This window comes from Camellia sinensis, chromosome 2, assembly GCF_055761805.1.
Source record: "Camellia sinensis isolate YWXY chromosome 2, ASM5576180v1, whole genome shotgun sequence".
In the NCBI taxonomy this organism is placed as follows: Eukaryota; Viridiplantae; Streptophyta; class Magnoliopsida; order Ericales; family Theaceae; genus Camellia; species Camellia sinensis.
This window is the reverse complement of record NC_138962.1, coordinates 73609476-73627809: the sequence shown is the minus strand read 5'-3', so window position 1 is coordinate 73627809 and position 18334 is coordinate 73609476. Positions and strand designations below refer to the sequence as shown.

Sequence of the window (18334 nt, the reverse complement as noted above, 5' to 3'; positions counted from 1 at the left end):
GTAAAAAATTAAGTTTATCGGACATCGTTAACCTTTTCATCGACTCACATTTGTATCTAAAAAAATAAATGACAAATGTAATTTAAAGTATGAAACTGAATACAAATGTGATTTTAGGAAAATATTAACAATATCCGATCAATTTGATTTTTTTACAAGAATGTTCTACTGGATGTATTTTAAAAAGTGAACGATTTGAATTATCGAAACAGACTTTAAAATGAGCTCATATAGTCGCACAACAGTGACTGTTATGTCGAGAACACATCAGCCACCGTTTTCCTTGCTGAACTAGAGGAGATGCCCATTTTTCATTCAAAAAGTTGTTTTCACCCTTGAAATAACAACTTAATGTTTTCCAGCACAACCTAGAGCATAACGGGCATCTAGGAAACAAGCCAAGTGTCACGACCTAAACTCGCCCTTGTAGGTTTAGTGTTGTAACCGGTCAAGAATCCACGGATTACCAAAGGCCTCTGACCATAATACACTACAAGAATTTACACATTTGGCGACCACTTTTGCCGACCAAAAAAATTTTAGTCGCAAAAAAATGACATTTGGCGACCAAATATTAATTAGTCGCGAATGATCATTGTTTTTGGCGACCAAATATTATTGGTCGCAGAAGGTTATATTTTGGCGACCAAAAAATGAGTTGGTCGCAGAAAGTGGTATACTTTTCCCGACTAACTACAAATTTGGTCGCGGAAGGTCACATATTTTTTGGCGACCAAATTTTTGGTCGCCAAAAATTTATTTTCAGCAACCAAAAAAAATTAGTCGCCAAATTTGTATTTTTAGCGACTAATATTTTAGTCGCCGTTGATTGAGATTTGGCGACTAAAAAAGTTTGTCGGCGAAGGTACTTTTTCTGCGACTAATTTGGTCTTTTGGTCGCCAAAAATTTGGGAGGGAAATTTGAACAACCAGGAGGGGGGAAATGAAATTTTTTGGCGACCAAAAAAATTTGGTCGCCAATCAAAAAACGACGTCATTTTGTACCTGCAAAACAAAAAAAAAATAAAAAAAAATAAAGGCAAATCCAGTGAGTAGCCTTTGTGTATGTGAGGCCGATTTGAACCCTTCTTCCTTTGTGGAATCTATGGAAGGGTTGACGAGTGATATTATCGCGATGAACCCTTCTTCCTGGGTGTCGGGTGGTGGTGGTGGTGGTGGTGGTGGCGGGGGGTGGGTGGTGGTGGCGAGTGGGTGGCAGGTGGCTGGTGGTGAGTGGTGGTGGCAGGTGGTGGTGGGGGGTGGGTGGTGGTGGCGGAAGACGGTAGTGGAAAATGGTGGCGGGTGGTGGCTAGTGTTGGATAGTAAAAAAAAGCCTGAAAATTCAAAACGGAAACACATTTTTTGAGTTTATATTTTTTGGCCAAATTTTTAAACTGAGACAACTGATTTATAAATAAAAAATTTACCAAATAAATTTTTATTTGAGTTTTTAAAATTTTTATAAATATAATAAACGTAATGTTATCCAACTATACCTAAAAAATTAAAAAAAATAATAAATCAAAAGTCTCTACTTTTCAACCTCAACATCAATCTTAAAAATAAAGTAAATAAACAAAAACTCAAAGCATTTTCTGGGCAGTGAGGAGGGCGACGAAGAAAAGAAGAGATGATGAATCCTCCATCTCCATTACCATACCTCACCTTTCTTCCTTCACTTCCTAACCCTAACCCTAACCCTAACCCTAACTTCTTATATTCTCATCTCCACCACCATCCCTCTTCCACCACCACCACCAACTCAATCACTTTACCACTGCCACCTCCGTCTCTGCCACAGCCTCCCGATCTCCCAACCGTTCTCTCAACACTCAAAACACCTCATCCACCTCTCTGAAACCACCCTCCACTCCATCTCCACTCTCCTCCCCACCACCGCCACCGCCCTCTGCCCCTGCCCTTTCAATTTCCACTACCGTCTTCCGCCGAAATCCCTCTTCCGCCACTCCCTCCAATGCCCTTCTTCTCCTTCTCCCATTCTTAACTTCGACCGCCTCCTACTCCAATCACTGCGCTACCCCAACACTCTTAAACCCTCCCAACAACTCTTCAATGAGAACCGTTTCCTTCAAACCCTACACGATCCCAACTCCGACCTTTACTTCTCCCTCGACGATTACTGTGACTTTGGCCCCAATTTCTTCTACCCTAATGGTGCGAAACTTCAAGTTCTAGCCCCCTAATCTTCCAAGCATTGTTTTTGTTTTATAGGGTTTTTGAACTTGATTTTCGATTTCTCTGTTTTATAGGCCAAATCAACCGAAGAACAAATCGAACCTCTTTTCGATTACCACCGTGTTCAACCCTTCGATGTTGTCTGCGTCGACGGTCTATCCTCTCTCTCTCTATATATATATATATATATATGTATGTCTCAGACATTTCTTTTGTCTCAACTCATTTTCTGCTCAACGTTCTTCAGATTTTTTTTACGACCCTTAATATGAATCAAATCACTCCTTACAAGTGCATTATTTGTTTTATGTTGCATCTGATATTTTTCCTCATTTTATCTTCAATTGGTGCCACTTCTAACTTCATGCATTTGTTTCATATTTGCATGCCACTCATCATCTCAACATTTTCATTTCTAGTACCCTGAATTTTTTAAACATGTTACACTGATTTTTTGCCCATATAAATGAAAAATGTTTAGTGTTGTCTCTATAATATAAGATAGTTAGTGTGCAAACTTTCAATAATATTTTATCTGCTCTCATTGAGAGTATAAGCCATAGCATTATTTCATGAAAAGTAACATAAATGTTCATCAAACAAGAATAGGGATCTTGTCGACCTAGCATCATGGTTAAAAAGCAAAAGAGGATGCATTGATATGGTTTTTGCCTAAATCTAAACAATCTGGCATACATTGTAGTGTCACCAACTTTGTGAAATAGGTGAACATGGTGTTGCTCGTGTGTTCTATTTGTGTTATTCTCAGAGGTTATTTCTTTTCATCTATTTTTGAATTGGCTGTTGTTAACTCTTTGAACAGACTTTTTTTGATCATGTTACTTGGTACTTGTTATTTCTCTTAGTCTTACACTACAAGAATTAACACTTTTGGCAACAAAAAAATTGGTCGCTAAAAGTCAATTTTTGGTCGGCAAAAGTTATCCGCGACCAATTTTTTTGGTCGCTACTTTGGTCGCCAATTGAGGGTCGACAAAAGTAATTCGCGACCAAAATTGTGGTTGGTCGGCAAAAGTTAGATTTCGCGACTAAATTTTTGGTCGCTAAATATTTAATTACCGCGACTAATTTATTTTGTCGCCAGAACACTTTGGTCGCGAAAAATGATATTTTCCCGACCAAAAAGTTTGGTCGCCAATTATCACATTCAACGACCAAAAAGTTTGGTCGCCAATTGTGACATTCCGCGACCAAAAATTTTAGTCGTCAATCGTGACATTCCGCGACCAAAAAATTTTGGTCGCCAATCGTGACATTCCGCGACCAAAAAGTTTGGTCGTCAATTGTGACATTCCACGACCAAAAAAGGTTTTGGTCGCCATTTGTTACTTTTCGCGACCAAAACTTTTGGTCGGCAAAAATGAGTTTCCACGACCAAGAGCTATTTTGGTCGGCAATAGATGTATTTTTTGCGACCAAAACTCTTGGTCGGCAATTGTCATTTTTTGCGAAAAAAAATAATTTATTTGTCGCGACTAATAAATTGGTCGCCAAAGCAATAAAACAATACACCTGTAATTCCTAATAATTCATTCAATCCATAATAAACCTATAATTTTAAAACATCATTCAAATTAACTGAATCATTAACATTCGACACAATACATAATTCATTAACATTCGACACAATACAACTATTCTAAGTTTTCATTGACAAGTCACATCCATCTTGCATAACAAATTGAAACAATACATAATTCAGATTTACAGCATCAGGAAAATTGCTTAATCCACTAAGTTGCCTTGATAGCCAATCAAAAAATCCTTGCGCCCTTCCGTGCCACGCTTCGCATCCATCAAAGCAGTAGTGATGTAAGGCACCTAATAAAGAAACAAAATTGGAAAATTTATCAGAGAAGCATGATAGTGGCAGCAACACTGGATTGCAAACCCGTATCTTTGCAAAAATCAATTAAATCCTATAAACATGTACATCGTATTGAGACAACTACCTGGCATAATAAAACTGTACCTGTTGCTGTACCTGCAAATTTCAGTACACGATGATTAATAAGCTAACAACCATAACAAATACAGGCATAGTTAACTATCAAAGCTCCATTGATTCAGTTCACTTTTATATATGATTTTTTAATAAAGTTGGTAAAGTTTATTTTAACGAATAATACCACAGATTAATTAAAACCTGAATGATTCTGATGGTCTTAGCTTTAGATTAAACTTTGGGTTGTAGATGAGCAGCTTGAGCAGACATTCAATCAGCACTAATGATCAAGGCCCCTAATCTAAGTAATCACACACAAAAGATTAACGTGTACCAAAAAAAAAATATAAATTTGCAGTTCACATAAATAAGGTGGCATAACATTTGTGCCTCCTTTCCGTTCTCTTTCCCAAGACATCAAGGGAAAGCATATTCATCCATTCTGCTACCCTACCTATTAGATATGATATGAATGAATACATCTGACGAGTTTTCCTTAAAAATAATAATAGAAAACAAAATTCCTTAACCATAACCAGGGAAAACTCCAATAAAAAAAAATCACATTCATTTGAGCAATCACCTTCAACATTTCAGCTACTGTTATTAGTTGATGGATTGTCAGTTGTGTTCTTCTGCTGTTCTAAGTTTACCGGGTGTATACCATCAAATAAATGTGCTTTCTTTGCTAAATATGTAAACTTTTTTTTTTGTTGGCATTAAACCCCAACCTTCTCCTGTGCACCAAGCAGAACAAAGAAACTTTAAGAGGAGAAAAAGTAGTAACCTCCATTATTGAATGATCTCGTTCAGCAAATGCAGAACCAGCACAACCTTGGAAAAATTTAACCTGCTTCTCCGCTTCCATATTCTGAAAAGGAAAATATAAATAAATGGAATCAGATTACAAGGATCAATATTATGATGGCCAACCTACCCTGAAAAATATCCCTATTGGATGCCTTTCTCTGTCCCTACTGAAAACAATGAACCATACCACTGTCAATTTAGACTCTACAAGCCAATCATTAGTTTTCATGCAAAAACAAGACCGTCTTATCTTACAAAAACAAAGGTTGAGGAGCAGCATTAATTGATGTTACTTTCCAGTATTAAGACAGCTTATTACCATTATAAATGATAAACAACCAAAACAAACAGCAATAGAAAAGCATAGAACATTGAAGGATCATAGAACTCTTTTAAAACAGCTTATTATGAAGGATCATAGAACTCTTTTATTATGATGGCCAGCATTATGAAGGATCATAGAACTCTTTCCAGTATTAAGACAGCTTATTACCATTATAAAATGTGTAAATTCTTGTAGTGTGTGAAACCCTCCACAATTATGAAGGATCATAGAACTCTTTTAAAAAAGCATAAATCCACTATCCATATTGACACTTGTATCATGAGCTTTTGGAAGACGATTTTATGAATTTGGTATCCCTTGGACCAAACACAACATTGAATCACGACCTTATTTTCTGCTGATAACTCTAATGTAGTAATAACCATTGATTTTAGGTCATTTCCCAAGGAACAAAGAAAATTATATAATATAGGTATCTAGTAGGCCACACATAACTCTTCCACTTCCACACCTCAATGTAACAATGGCACAATCACTTTAGACCTAATTTTGGAGTGTCCATATCTTGAGGGTAAAGCGCTTGATACAATAGTAAAGGTTAAGGAATCAAGCATCTGGCAGCAGAATGTGGTTCAAGTATAAGGACAAGCCACTCTTTGAGGTTGTGCCTAAAGGCCCAAGGTTGGGTACTTTGTGCACTTTGATGGAACCACCACTTAAGATAAGGTTCTTCTACTTTTTTAGTTATTCAAATACCAATTAAAATACAGGATGAATGGCCCACTCTAGATGTATGGCAATTGACCAACCAAAAGGAACAATACCACAGTAGAAGAATACAAAGGAAAGATCACCAAGTACAGATGAATTTGCAATGGAAAATCCACTTTTAAGTGTTCAAAAACTATGGCGGTACAGGGCACCACATCTGATCTATCTCTCTCTCTCTCTCTCTCTCTCTCTCTCTCTCTTACACACAGACACAAGCACATTCATAAGTGGTACTGTTCAATGCTTCTTTAATGCATTTAACTTTTGTTTCATCTATTCATTTTTATGCATGTTTTGGATGTACACAGACAAATGTGGACCATTAGATTGTAAGTCAGAGAACAAGTTGGATAATAAGCTGGCATGTAGAAGTACTGAATGAAGATTGACCAGAGGATTACTCACTTATTTGAGCTCCCAGCCTTCTGCACACCTGATTTGAACTATCTGAATCACATAAAGGACAAACGTTAAATAATGAGATCAAATATCCTGGGACAATAGTTCACCACCAAACATTGTTAAATCAATCTGCAAAATAAAGTTCAATTATTTGATAAGTAAAAATAAGATAATTTGGAGAGAAAAAAAAAAAAAAACTGCTTAGAAAACAGAATTCAAGACAAGCTGTTCTTATACAAGCACTCTGTATAAAAAGTTTAGGTGAGTATATATTTCTTTTAAGAAGAGAGATGAACGAGAGAGAGAGAGAGAAGAGAGATGAGCGAGAGAGACAGAGAAATATGAGAGAGATAGAGAGAAGAGAGATAAACGAAAGAGACAAAGAGAGAAAAGAGATGAGAGAAGAGATAGATGAGTGAGAGACACACAGAGAGAGAGAGAGAGAGAGAGAGAGAGACAGATAGACAGAAAGAAAAGAGTGATGAGTGAGAGAGAGAAAGAGAAGAGAGAGAGGAAGATGAAAAAATAGGTGAAAAGATATAGACAAAGAGAGGGGGAGAGAAAAAAATAGCGAAAAGAGATAAACGAGAGAGAGACAGAGAGAGATGAGCGAGAGAGATAACGAGAAGAGAGACAGAGAGAGATGAGAGAGATAGACAGAGAGAAAGAGAGAGAGACAGACAGACAGAGAAGAGTGATGAGTGAGAGTGAGAGAGAGAGAGAAAAGAGAGACAGAGACAGAGAGATAGAAAGATGAAAAAATGGGTAAAAAAGTTCCGTGTCTAAAGCCTCATTTTCTAGTAGTGAGTTATCTCTATCATTCATGGGTAGAATAGAGGCGCGGATTTGGGAATTGTATATTTTATATAAAAATCAAATTGAAATATTTTATACAATCACACCTATTTAGGGAGTGTGATTAAAAAGTAGTAATGTATATATAATCACACTTTAATTAAAATGTGTGATTAAAAAATATATATATAATCACACTTATTTAAAAAGTGTGATTAAAAAGTAGTAGTGTATATATAATCACACTTTAATTAGAATGTGTGGTTAAAAAATATTTATATAATCACACCTATTTAAAAAGTGTGATTAAAAAGTAGTAGTGTATATATAATCACACTTTAATTAGAAGGTGTGATTAAAAAATATATAAATAATCACACTTTAATCAGAATGTGTGGTTAAAAAATATCTATATAATCACACCTATTTAAAAAGTGTGATTAAAAATTAGTAGTATATATATAATCACACTTTAATTAGAAGGTGTGATTAAAAAATATATAAATAATCACACTTTAATTAGAATGTGTGGTTAAAAAATATCTATATAATCACACCTATTTAAAAAGTGTGATTAAAAAGTAGTAGTATATATATAATCACACTTTAATTAGAAGGTGAGATTAAAAAATATATAAATAATCACACTTTAATTAGAATGTGTGATTAAAAAATATATATATAATCACACTTGTTTAAAAAGTGTGATTAAAAAGTAGTAGTGTATATATAATCACACTTTGATTAGAAGGTGTGATTAAAAAAATATATATATATAATCACACTTAATTGAAAAGTGACATAAAAAATAAATATTATCACACTCAATCAAATTAAGTGTGATTAAAATATCAATCTAATTTTTTTTTATCACACTTCCAATAAAAGTGAGATCTTTTTTTTTGTCAAAGTGTGATCTTTAACTATTTTTGTAGTAGTGTATGCTAGGAACCTTTGACAAAGAAAAAAATAACTGAAACGAAGGAAGTACAAAGGAAATAGAACAGACATTCAGATAACAAATTGAGAGAGAGAGAGAAATAGAATTGAGTTTTTTTTTAGTTAATATTTTTAAATTTTAATTATTTTTTTAAAAAATTTTTTAGATGCACCTTACTTAGATGTATCTAAAAAGTAAAATATTTGTGAAAAAATATTTTAAAAAATACAAAAAATATACTAAATTTTGGTTTTTTTTTTAATTTTTGATATTTAGTGAATTTTAAAAAAAATCACAAAAATTATATTTTTTTAATTGTATTTATGTTAGGTGTGTCCAAAAAATTTCATTTCCCCCTCCTGGTTGTTCAAATTTCCCTCCCAAACTTGTGGCGACCAAAAGACCAAATTAGTCGCAGAAAAAGTACCTTCGCCGACAAACTTTTTTAGTCGCCAAATCTCAATCAACGGCGACTAAAATATTGGTCGCTAAAAATACAAATTTGGCGACTAATTTTTTTTGGTTGCTGAAAATAAATTTTTGGCGACCAAAAATTTGGTCGCCAAAAAATATGTGACCTTCCGCGACTAAATTTGTAGTTAGTCGGGAAAAGTATACCACTTTCTGCGACCAACTCATTTTTTGGTCGCCAAAATATAACCTTCTGCGACCAATAATATTTGGTCGCCAAAAATAATGATCATTCGCGACTAATTAATATTTGGTCGCCAAATGTCATTTTTTTGCGACTAAAATTTTTTTGGTCGGCAAAAGTGGTCGCCAAATGTGTAAATTCTTGTAGTGTTAGAAGAAAAAGTACTATGAGATTTCAGTTCTGATGTGTTTCTTCCACTATGTGAACGTGGGCCATCTCAGTCTCTCAAATGTGGAAATACAGTGGGATACAAGCATTTGGGAGGTTGGGGAGAGAATTTGAAAAATTGATGAAACTCTCTCTCTCTCTCACAAACACAATTGTGATATAATTTTATCATTAAATTAGTTTTTGATAAAATTCATGCTTAATTGTTTTTAAAGTTGTATTCAGGTTTTTATATCAATTGAAGTTTTAATTTTTTTTATTTTGCATCATTAAAATTTACTGCATTGTTGTATCTCATATAGAGATCTATGTTTTGCAACAGGGTACCCCTACAATCTTGATTTCGATTATGGTGCTCTGGGATAGTTATAACATTTCTCTATTAACAATCTTGGTGATCCATTTATAGAGAGCAACTATATAGTCCATTCCGGGCAGTTTGAAGTGGGTGTATTGGATTGGTTTACCCGCCTATGGGAACTTGAGAAGAACAAATATTGGGGTTACATTACAAATTGTGGAACAGAAGGCAAGCTTCATGGTATATTAGTTGGGTTAGTATCAACATGCTTCATTTTTGTGACCTTTTATTTTTATGATGTTTTGACCTATCCTGTATCTTGTCAAAGTTTAAGAAGATTGTATTGATTCTGCAGGAGGGAAGTGTTTCCAGATGGCATTCTGTATGGCTCACGTGAATCACATTATTCTGTTTTCAAACCTGCACGAATGTACATGATGGAATGTGAAAAGGTCGAGACTTTGGTCTCAGGTGAAATTGATTGCAAGGATTTCAAAACTAAACTCCTTTGCCACGAGCAAGCCAGTAATTATCAACGTAAACATTGGTACTTCCCTCACTCTCATGACATCTTGATGTTGCATCACCTTCATGAGAATTTATTCAAACATGTGGTAGGCAAATATAGCATGCTAATTTTGGCCTTAGCACAATGGTAAGGCTGCTCTGTTGTGACCTGGGTGTCCCAGGTTCAAAACACGAAAATTACCTATCCATACGTGGTGGTAAAGCTGGGTACATCTGACCTTCCCAGGCCCTACTATAGTAGGAGTTCATGCAGTGGGTTGACCATTTTTCTGGTGGTATCATATTAATGCTCATCGTTTTCTTTTTCTTTTTTAATAATCTTTATGATGCTACTGGATGTTACTATATTAATTTTCAAATTCTCCTGGAAGTAGTTTCATGTAAACAATAACTTCGATATTCTTATTTTAATTGTTAGAAATTAGAATTCTACTCTGAAAAAGAGAAGTAATTGCTCATAACCAGCTTTGCCTTCCAGTCCCTAGATGTTTCATATGGTATTCAGAATTTGTAATTAATATAGTAACGTCCAGTAGCATCATAGTGATAACAGAGTAACTTTATATAGTGATAAAAATGCCACCATATTGTTAACATGGTGAATTAAAAATGCTCCCCTTTTACCACTGGATCAATTTTTTTTTTCCCATCCCTTTCCCCTTTTCCTATAGAAATTCACTAGATAAATTTTCTATTAAGTTTGTGACAGTGTTTGCTGTCACTTCATCTGCAGGGATGTTTTAGAACTGAAGGAGGCTGTTAAAATTAAAGATGGTGAATCGGAGGCTTATATTACTGAAATTGAGGTCTGATGATTATGTTTAAGTCCTCAGATAACCATGTAATTTTTCTTGTTCACTGTGGTGATGTTTTTTGTGCCTTGATCCTGCCTTTATTTCTTCTCGCCATTCTGTTTTTCTTTCTTACACTCATTTTCTTTATTTGCAGACTATTAGTCAAGCATATGAAGATATGCAGACACAGAACCAACATTTGTTGCAGCAGGTGGCTGAAAGGGATGATTATAATATCAAGGTCTGCATTGTAGTTACTTGCTTCTCCTTTCTTGTTTACCATCTTATTGTTTGTTGTTATGTTATGTAATATTTTAGTATCGTACGCTTCATTATACGTATGTAATGATTCAGTATGTTTAAATGCAAATCAATACGTTTAGCCAATACGCATTTTATGTTAAAGGGGGGTGGCCTTGGAGTGTGGTGGGTGTGGCGAATGAGGAGTGGTGGTGATGGGTGGCCGATTTTGGGATGGTAGGGGAGATGTGTTAGGTTGCACATCGGAAAAATTATCGGTTTCCTTGTCCTTCATTACCCGTGAGTTGTTATTGTTGAATTTATCACTCCTCTCATAAATTCACATTATGTCAATTTTCATGCTCACTTTTATTCATTATGTTAGCAGGCCAAGCAATTCAGCAGGAGGTTAATTTATTTAGTTGCAACAGAACACTTACCAAAGCAAGTTGAAGAATCCAAAATGGACATGCCCAAAGAAATTTTTCTTAAAGATTACAAGGTGCCTGATTACTACTTTTGTATGGAATTATTATTTTAGATTGGAATATACTTAGTCTCAATGATCTATGCAGCTTTTCTTGGGCACAACGGCGTCAGGTTGCTACCTTCCTTCCAGGTAACAACTCTCCACTAAGTCCATTTATTGAATTTCGGTTGGCTACGCTGCGTCGGACATTCTTTATCTGAGATCACACACATTCCTATAGTTGCCTATTTTGACTTTATTGGTTTAAGAAACATAATGAATATATTAAGTTGTTTCTTAACATTCATTCCCATATGAGGTTGCTTTTGATCATCATGGCCAATTGTTCTTTCGATTTCTGTGTCTTTTGTCCAAAGAATCATGTTTTGATGGTTGGTTCCTTTAGAGTGGTTCCATCATAGTTGGAATTGTGATTCTATCTTGACAAGAAATGTGATAATGATTCGGTTTTTTCTCTTGACCACGAAATCACGGTTTTGGAACAGAAATGTGATAATTTTTTTTTTGCAAAAAATGACAATTTCCGACCAAGAGTTTTGGTCGCAAAAAATACATCTATTGCCGACCAAAACAGCTCTTGGTCGTGGAAACTCACTTTTGCCGACCAAAAGTTTTGGTCGCGAAAAGTAACAAATGGTGACCAAAACCTTTTTTGGTCGTGGAATGTCACAATTGGCGACCAAACTTTTTGGTCGCGGAATGTCACGATTGGCGACCAAAATTTTTGGTCGCGAAATGTCACAATTGGCGACCAAACTTTTTGGTCGTTGAATGTGATAATTGGCGACCAAACTTTTTGGTCGGGAAAATATCACTTTTCGCGACCAAAGTGTTTTAGCGACTAAATGAATTAGTCGCGGTAATGATATATTTCGCGACCAAAAATTTAGTCGGCAAATCCGACTTTTGCCGACCAACCAAAATTTTGGTCGCGAATTACTTTTGCCGACCCTCAATTGGCGACCAAAGTAGCGACCAAAAAATTTGGTCGCGGATAACTTTTGCCGACCAAAAATAGACTTTTAGCGACCAATTTTTTTGTTGCCAAAAGTGTTAATTCTTGTAGTGATATCATACAAAAAGGGACTGCAGAAACAAATATAGAAATATACATTGTCGATAGAGCTGTGTTGATGTATATGAAACATAAATCTTTAAATTAAACTTATTTATATACATGACGTCATAAATACATTAGTTTTACGTCACCCATTTACACAGATAAAACCAAAAGGGGACTAGCAAAACAAAACAAAAACATCTGTAGCAAATTTACAAAACTTGACGTCTCAAAAGGGAACCTCCTTAGGAGGCACAGTGGCTAGCTGACCCAAAACTCCAAGCAGCATCTTAGGTCTAGTCACGCGCCTGATCACCTACATACATAAATAATACAGTGAACTGGAGTACAGTGAATAATAACAGAGTAAAGGGTTTAATGTATGTTGTCCATAACAGTTATAGAAGACAGAATTCAGAACTTAATAGAAATTGATTCATAATCATGTCCAGAAATCATAGTTCATAATAGAAACAGATTTAAAATCATACTCATAATTAGAATTTGCAGTTAATTGTACGCAGTACATTCATTGGCACTAGCGGAAACAGTTGACCCATTAAGGGACGACCATAAAGGCATACAGTTGACTCACGTGTATGGAGATGGTACAGCTGGCTCATGAGACGTATAGTTGGCTCATAAATAGGACGTATACAGAAAGGTCCATAACAGTTGGCTTATGAGACGTACAGTTGGCCCGTAATTGGGACAAAACAGAATAGATAACAGATGTCATCTGAAGCTAATGATGTCACGAGTACATTTTAGAAATATTGGACAACCATTCATTCATACAGGAAATAATATTTCAGAAGACAGATCATCTTATATCATTCAGAAAATACTTATAAATTGAACATAGATTTACAAAGTTATTACTCACAGATGGCTCCAAAGCAGATGGACAGAATAGATAACCGAATAGCCTATGGCGCGTGACCTACACAAACACATAACAGATACACATTTGAAACACACATTCAAGATATACTTAACTTATTACGTTTTATTCTTAGTGTGTTCCCAGCCTTTATCCTCGTTATTATGTCTTAATCTTGGCCTAGAAATGCCTAGAATGTAATGAGTATGCTAAAATGTACTTGAAAACTCTTAACAAAAATTGTTGAAAACAGGGGTTATGCTCGAGCGTAACTTCCTTCGCTTGAGCAAGCATGCAAAATATTAGTGGTCTCGAGCGGTCTATAAACTTCTGCAAAAGTATTGGTTGTGTGATTTTTACACTCAACGGTCGCTCGAGCGTAAGACTCAAGCCCTCGCTCGAGCGCAACTATTGTCGCTCGAGCAGTCTCCAAAACATGTGAACTTCTGGAAGCATGCATTTCACGCTCGAGCAAACTTCTAGTCACTTAAGAGGAAGTACAAGATCACCGAGTGGTCGCTTGAGTGCAGAATCTATCGCTTGAGCGGAAAGGCAAAATTTGAAATTTCCAGATTGCTCTGCCAAGTGCAAAACTCAATTTCAAAGTTGCAAATCATGGTCTTTTAGGCCAAAAACTTGAGGAAACTTATATAAACTTGGAAAACATAGTGAAGTAAAGCATGTGAATTGCTATGAACTTAAACTTTCAAAAAATTGATCAATTAAGGTCAAATGATAAGAAATGTGATGAATTCTCAAAGCCAAGTCATGATAGACACATGTATGTGAAATTTGTTTGAAATTCAAACTCAAAAATGTGATAGAAGTGCATGCATGCATGGTATGGTTCAATTTCTACACTTCTAGTTCAATTCTTATGTAATCCACTCAATTCTCTTGAATCCATGGTGTAAGTATCAAAATTATACAATCCAAGGGTTGAATTTCCTACCTCAAGCTTGAATTCTCAAGTATAGAAGTGCAATCTTCAAAGTTCCATCCAAATTCCTCCAAGTCTCTAGCAAATACTCTATAAATAGTGTAGAGAGTGGCCTTATATAGGCCCATTACATTAACTCAATTAATCTTGACTTAAACTAAGCAAATGAGCATTAATTAATCTAATTATTTTATTCCAAATCAAATTTCAATTGAACCTACCACAGAAAATTCCAACTAACACATATACCAAGTCGATTTCTTGATCGGATGCTAATAAGGCCTTTAATTCGTAGAACAAATCAGAAACAGGAACAAATATTTCCACCACAGACAGATATAACTGCAATTTATGCAATGTGCATGTAATTAACTCAGGACTTTATCTTAATTTCTTATTAGGCATAATCAATCATGGTTAATCAGCTAATCACAGGGCGGGGTTGTTACACCAAGACCTTTTATGACTTGGCATAGCCAAATCAAGCCTTGAGAGATTACTCCAACACAATTAGTTCAATTTGGTCCAATAGGTGCCATTTTTGACCCATTTCTTTTTAGAAAATCAAGGGACCAAATCATTTCCATGATCATCAAGTATGGTGACAGGTGACTGACCTATTTCCTTACGGCTATGTTTGATTGGAGGATTTGATGAGAGAAATGAAAAGAAAAGAAAAAAAAGACAGAAAGAATTGATAGGATTCGAATTCTAAACTATGTTTGATTGAGTTGGGTAATGGAAAAAGAAAAGAGCTTAAGTGAACCAAAAGACAAAATAGGATTGCATTTCCCTCTCACTTTCTTTTCCTATGTGATTTTTATTATAATCAAACAAAAAATGTAATTGCCTTTCCTTTTCTTTTACGAAAGTGAAAGCACCTAGCCATCACGCCTAGTCGGTCTTTGAGAGCTAGAGCTGGGGAAAAGTTCTTCGAAGAACCCCAATCACACTGCCTTTTACCGGTCATAAGGCTTGGGCGTGGAGGAAAGCAAATAGATTCCTTATTCCTTGATAAAGTGGCTAAAAAAAGGATAGTGAAAGGTTGGACTCGCATGTCAAGAATATGTAGTGCTCTCCTTTTTCGTTTCTCTCATTAAATATTCCAAGTTCCAACCAAGCACAACCTAGGAGATACTCTAGGAGTAGTGGTTCAAAAGACATCGAAATGCTCAAATGGCTTAAGTTAGCACCTTCCAATAAGGAGGTTGAAGAACAATGATCGAATTGTCTTGGTTATCTCATTTGGACCCTTTGTGTAGCAACTTCCCATTTGCTAGGAATCTTTTAGTCAATTTTAGCCCTTTTCAACTATTTGTCACTGTTAAAATTTATTACTTTTGAAAAGAAAAAAAAAATCATATTTTGCACTTTTAGTAATTATCTATACGACTCTTAGACCTGTTTTTATAAGCGTGTCATGCGACAAACTAAATGTCTTAACCTAATTAATTATTTCCTCTTTAAATAGAAAAGCATTTTCCTTTTTTAAGACACCCCTTTAACTCATCTTGTTCACGTTGATCATCCTGAATGCTTAATCTCCATTAATAAATGAAGAACCTTATATTCTTTAACTCCTTAGCAATCAAAATATTTTGGCCTTTACCGCATCTTAAACTAGTTTTCAAAAGCTTCATAAACTACTTTGGTTTTCAACTTTCTCACTCATGCATAGTGGCCTAAAGTAATGACAAAATTATTTATATTTGAGTTCCTAGTTCATTATACAGTCACAATATGATTTCATCTTGACCATTTTGCTTCGGAAATAATATTATAACTCAATAAGCAGTCTATTGTGAGATGATCTTGCATTTTTTCGTCTCTTACTACTCTTTCAAGGTATTTCTCATTATGTTTAATATAGTTAACAAAATGACTTTCTAACAATGTTCTAGGCCTTTTCCAAGTCCAAAAAGCACATATTGAAAGTGTGCTTGATTCATTCCCACATTTAGGACCACATTTATGCTAATCCTTAGTCTTTCCAAAGCCGAAGTTTGTAGACCTACCATGCCAATCCTACCTCCTATTCTATTTCCTTTGTCTTCTCTTCAAAGCTATGTTCCCTAGAGCAGATTCGGTGTTAGAGAGAGAGAGAGAGAGAGAGAGAGAGAGAGAGAGAGAGAGAGAGAGAGAGAGAGAGAGAGAGAGAGAGATAGATCCTGATGATTGGGAAATGATTGTTGGGATAAGTACTTTATATTAGCATAGTCTTTTCTACTCGTACTTACCTCTTAAAAAAAAGGCGATTGGGGCTTCTCAATAGTGTCTTTGGGATATTCAAACGATGACATGGAGTTTCATGGCCATTTTTGTGGTAAATGTAGAAACTTCTATGTCATTGCAATCAGATGCAGAGACATCTAAACTATGAACCAGTGATTTGTAAACTAACCTTTCATCCTATCCAATGGAAGAACCAAACATCTCATTCTCAAGTTCCTCTGTTGGCCCGATTCCATTTAATTTTTTTTCCATTGCATCTGTCTTTTCTAGAACAATCTTTACCCCTTCCTTTGGGAGGCATTTGGCATGTTGGCTTTTGGCTAAAGTTAGTCAAAAAGTTAAAACACCCAATCACATCAATCTATTACTTTTTTGTATGTCTTTATGTTAAAAATCAAAATTCAACTAAAATAATTAATTCCCAAACAAGCTCTTAGTCAATGAGACTTTCATTTTCACCAGGTCAAATGTCATCTTAGTTCCTCTGATTCCTAATGCTAACACCCCTTCAAAAGGATTTTCTTAAGTATTTAGTGACATCTCTAATGGTGTTGTTAAAATTGTTTGTCAAAGTGTGTTATATGACAAAAAGTGTGAAATGTGAAACTCATTTCCAATGGTGTAATTAAGGCGTGTTATGTAAGAGTGGGGTTTACCTAAATGTATATTTATATTAAATAAAATAAATAAAAAATTATTATCATAACGACTATCTGTCAGTTGCTATATACCAATGCCTATTTGCTTGAAACAAACAGAACAATACCACTTATTATATAAATTTCTTGTGTTCAATTTTATGACTTGCATTGATTTTTCACAGGAAAATGCCGCTATTTTGTTCTTTCAAAATCTGCACTTCCTATTTTTTTTTTTTTTTTTTACCTTACAGTTTATACAAATTAATGGATTCATCATTGAGATTTGTTAGATTTATATTCTTGGCAATCTCACTTGACAAAACTTCTTTTAGTTGTAATTTTATTCGATCTTTTATTTTCAGTGAGGTTATAAGTTTTAGATGCGAATCCAACTCAAATTGTGCCTTGCAGAGAAGTTTGTGATGTCTATTCTTTCATGTTTGTCACTTTGCTGACTATGTCAAAAATCGAGTTGCCCGGTCAGCTTGTAGGGGTCCACGGGGCAGCACTCCTTGACAGGTCCAGGGCAGCACCCAGGCGAGGTCGAGGGGCAGTGCCCCAGAAGCAAAAAGAAAAATTGCTATCGAAGTTGTTTGACTGCTTAAGCGGCCGATTGTGCGCTCGAACGGAGATCGTGACCTTTCAGAAATTTCACTCATTTGCAAAAGTACTGGGAGTTTTTTTTTCTACTCGAGCGGCCATTCCTATGCTCGAGCGTAGACCCTATTTAGTCACATGCGTTTTAGTCACTCCACTCGAGCGACCATTCTTGCGCTCGAGCGGAGATCACGGATCTGTTTGCTATAAAAGCTGTGGTTCAGTCAAGTTTTAGGGTACGACTTCCAGATCTTCTTCTTGGGTATTAGGGTTTTCATCTGGGGCTTATTTGCTTGTTTCCTTTGATATTTGTGAGATTTTAATCATGAATTGAGTGGATTATATCAAAGGGTTTGTTTGTTTTGTTTTATTCAATACAAAAGAGAGAGTTGTTCTTCGGTGGATTCCGTGAAATTTGGGCTTGAAGTTTTGGTGGATTCTAGAGTGGCCCATCGTCGTGGATTCGATATCAGCGTTGTGGATTCAACGTTGGGCAAGACAATTCTGAAATGAAGACGGGGATGGAAGAGGCACATAGGGGTCGAGTCGGGTCGATTCGAGCGTGGATTCACTAGGTAATTGAGAGTACACTTGTGTAATTCCTTTATGTCTTCTTAGTGGATTATTTTGTGACTTTTG

At 35.5% G+C, this 18334-nt stretch overlaps 1 protein-coding gene and 1 long non-coding RNA gene across 5 annotated transcripts; one reads left to right on the top strand and one right to left on the bottom strand.

The window, feature by feature from the left end:
• The first annotated feature begins 1542 nt into the window (after nt 1–1542).
• On the top strand, nt 1543–12224 carry LOC145820119 (E3 ubiquitin-protein ligase BRE1-like 2). 4 transcript variants are annotated; one of them, XM_082914820.1, is made up of 8 exons: nt 1543–2175; nt 2271–2349; nt 9312–9543; nt 9646–9837; nt 10552–10659; nt 10767–10853; nt 11238–11354; nt 11428–12224. In XM_082914820.1, the coding sequence occupies exons 5-8, from the start codon at nt 10630–10632 to the stop codon at nt 11473–11475; spliced, it is 282 nt and encodes a 93-aa protein (XP_082770946.1). In that variant the 5' UTR covers nt 1543–2175; nt 2271–2349; nt 9312–9543; nt 9646–9837; nt 10552–10629; the 3' UTR covers nt 11476–12224. The 4 variants fall into 4 exon arrangements, with proteins under 4 accessions (XP_082770946.1, XP_082770945.1, XP_082770947.1 ...); XM_082914819.1 differs by having other exon boundaries at nt 1544–2349; nt 9312–9530; XM_082914821.1 differs by having other exon boundaries at nt 1544–2349; nt 11241–11354.
• On the bottom strand, nt 3773–6481 carry LOC145820118 (uncharacterized). The gene is made up of 4 exons (XR_014361102.1): nt 6435–6481; nt 4950–5033; nt 4170–4201; nt 3773–4038 (listed from the first exon to the last, which is right to left on the bottom strand). It is a non-coding gene; the product is annotated as an uncharacterized LOC145820118 (long non-coding RNA).
• Nucleotides 12225–18334: the final 6110 nt, after the last annotated feature.

Bases quoted from the DNA above. Each gene is read 5' to 3' on its own strand.
- LOC145820119 (XM_082914820.1), top strand. From the start codon at position 10,630: ATGATTATGTTTAAGTCCTCAGATAACCAT. The intron at 10,660-10,766 runs GTAATTTTTCTT...CTTTATTTGCAG, and splicing joins TTAAGTCCTCAGATAACCAT to ACTATTAGTCAAGCATATGA. The intron at 11,355-11,427 runs GTGCCTGATTAC...TGATCTATGCAG, and splicing joins TTTTTCTTAAAGATTACAAG to CTTTTCTTGGGCACAACGGC.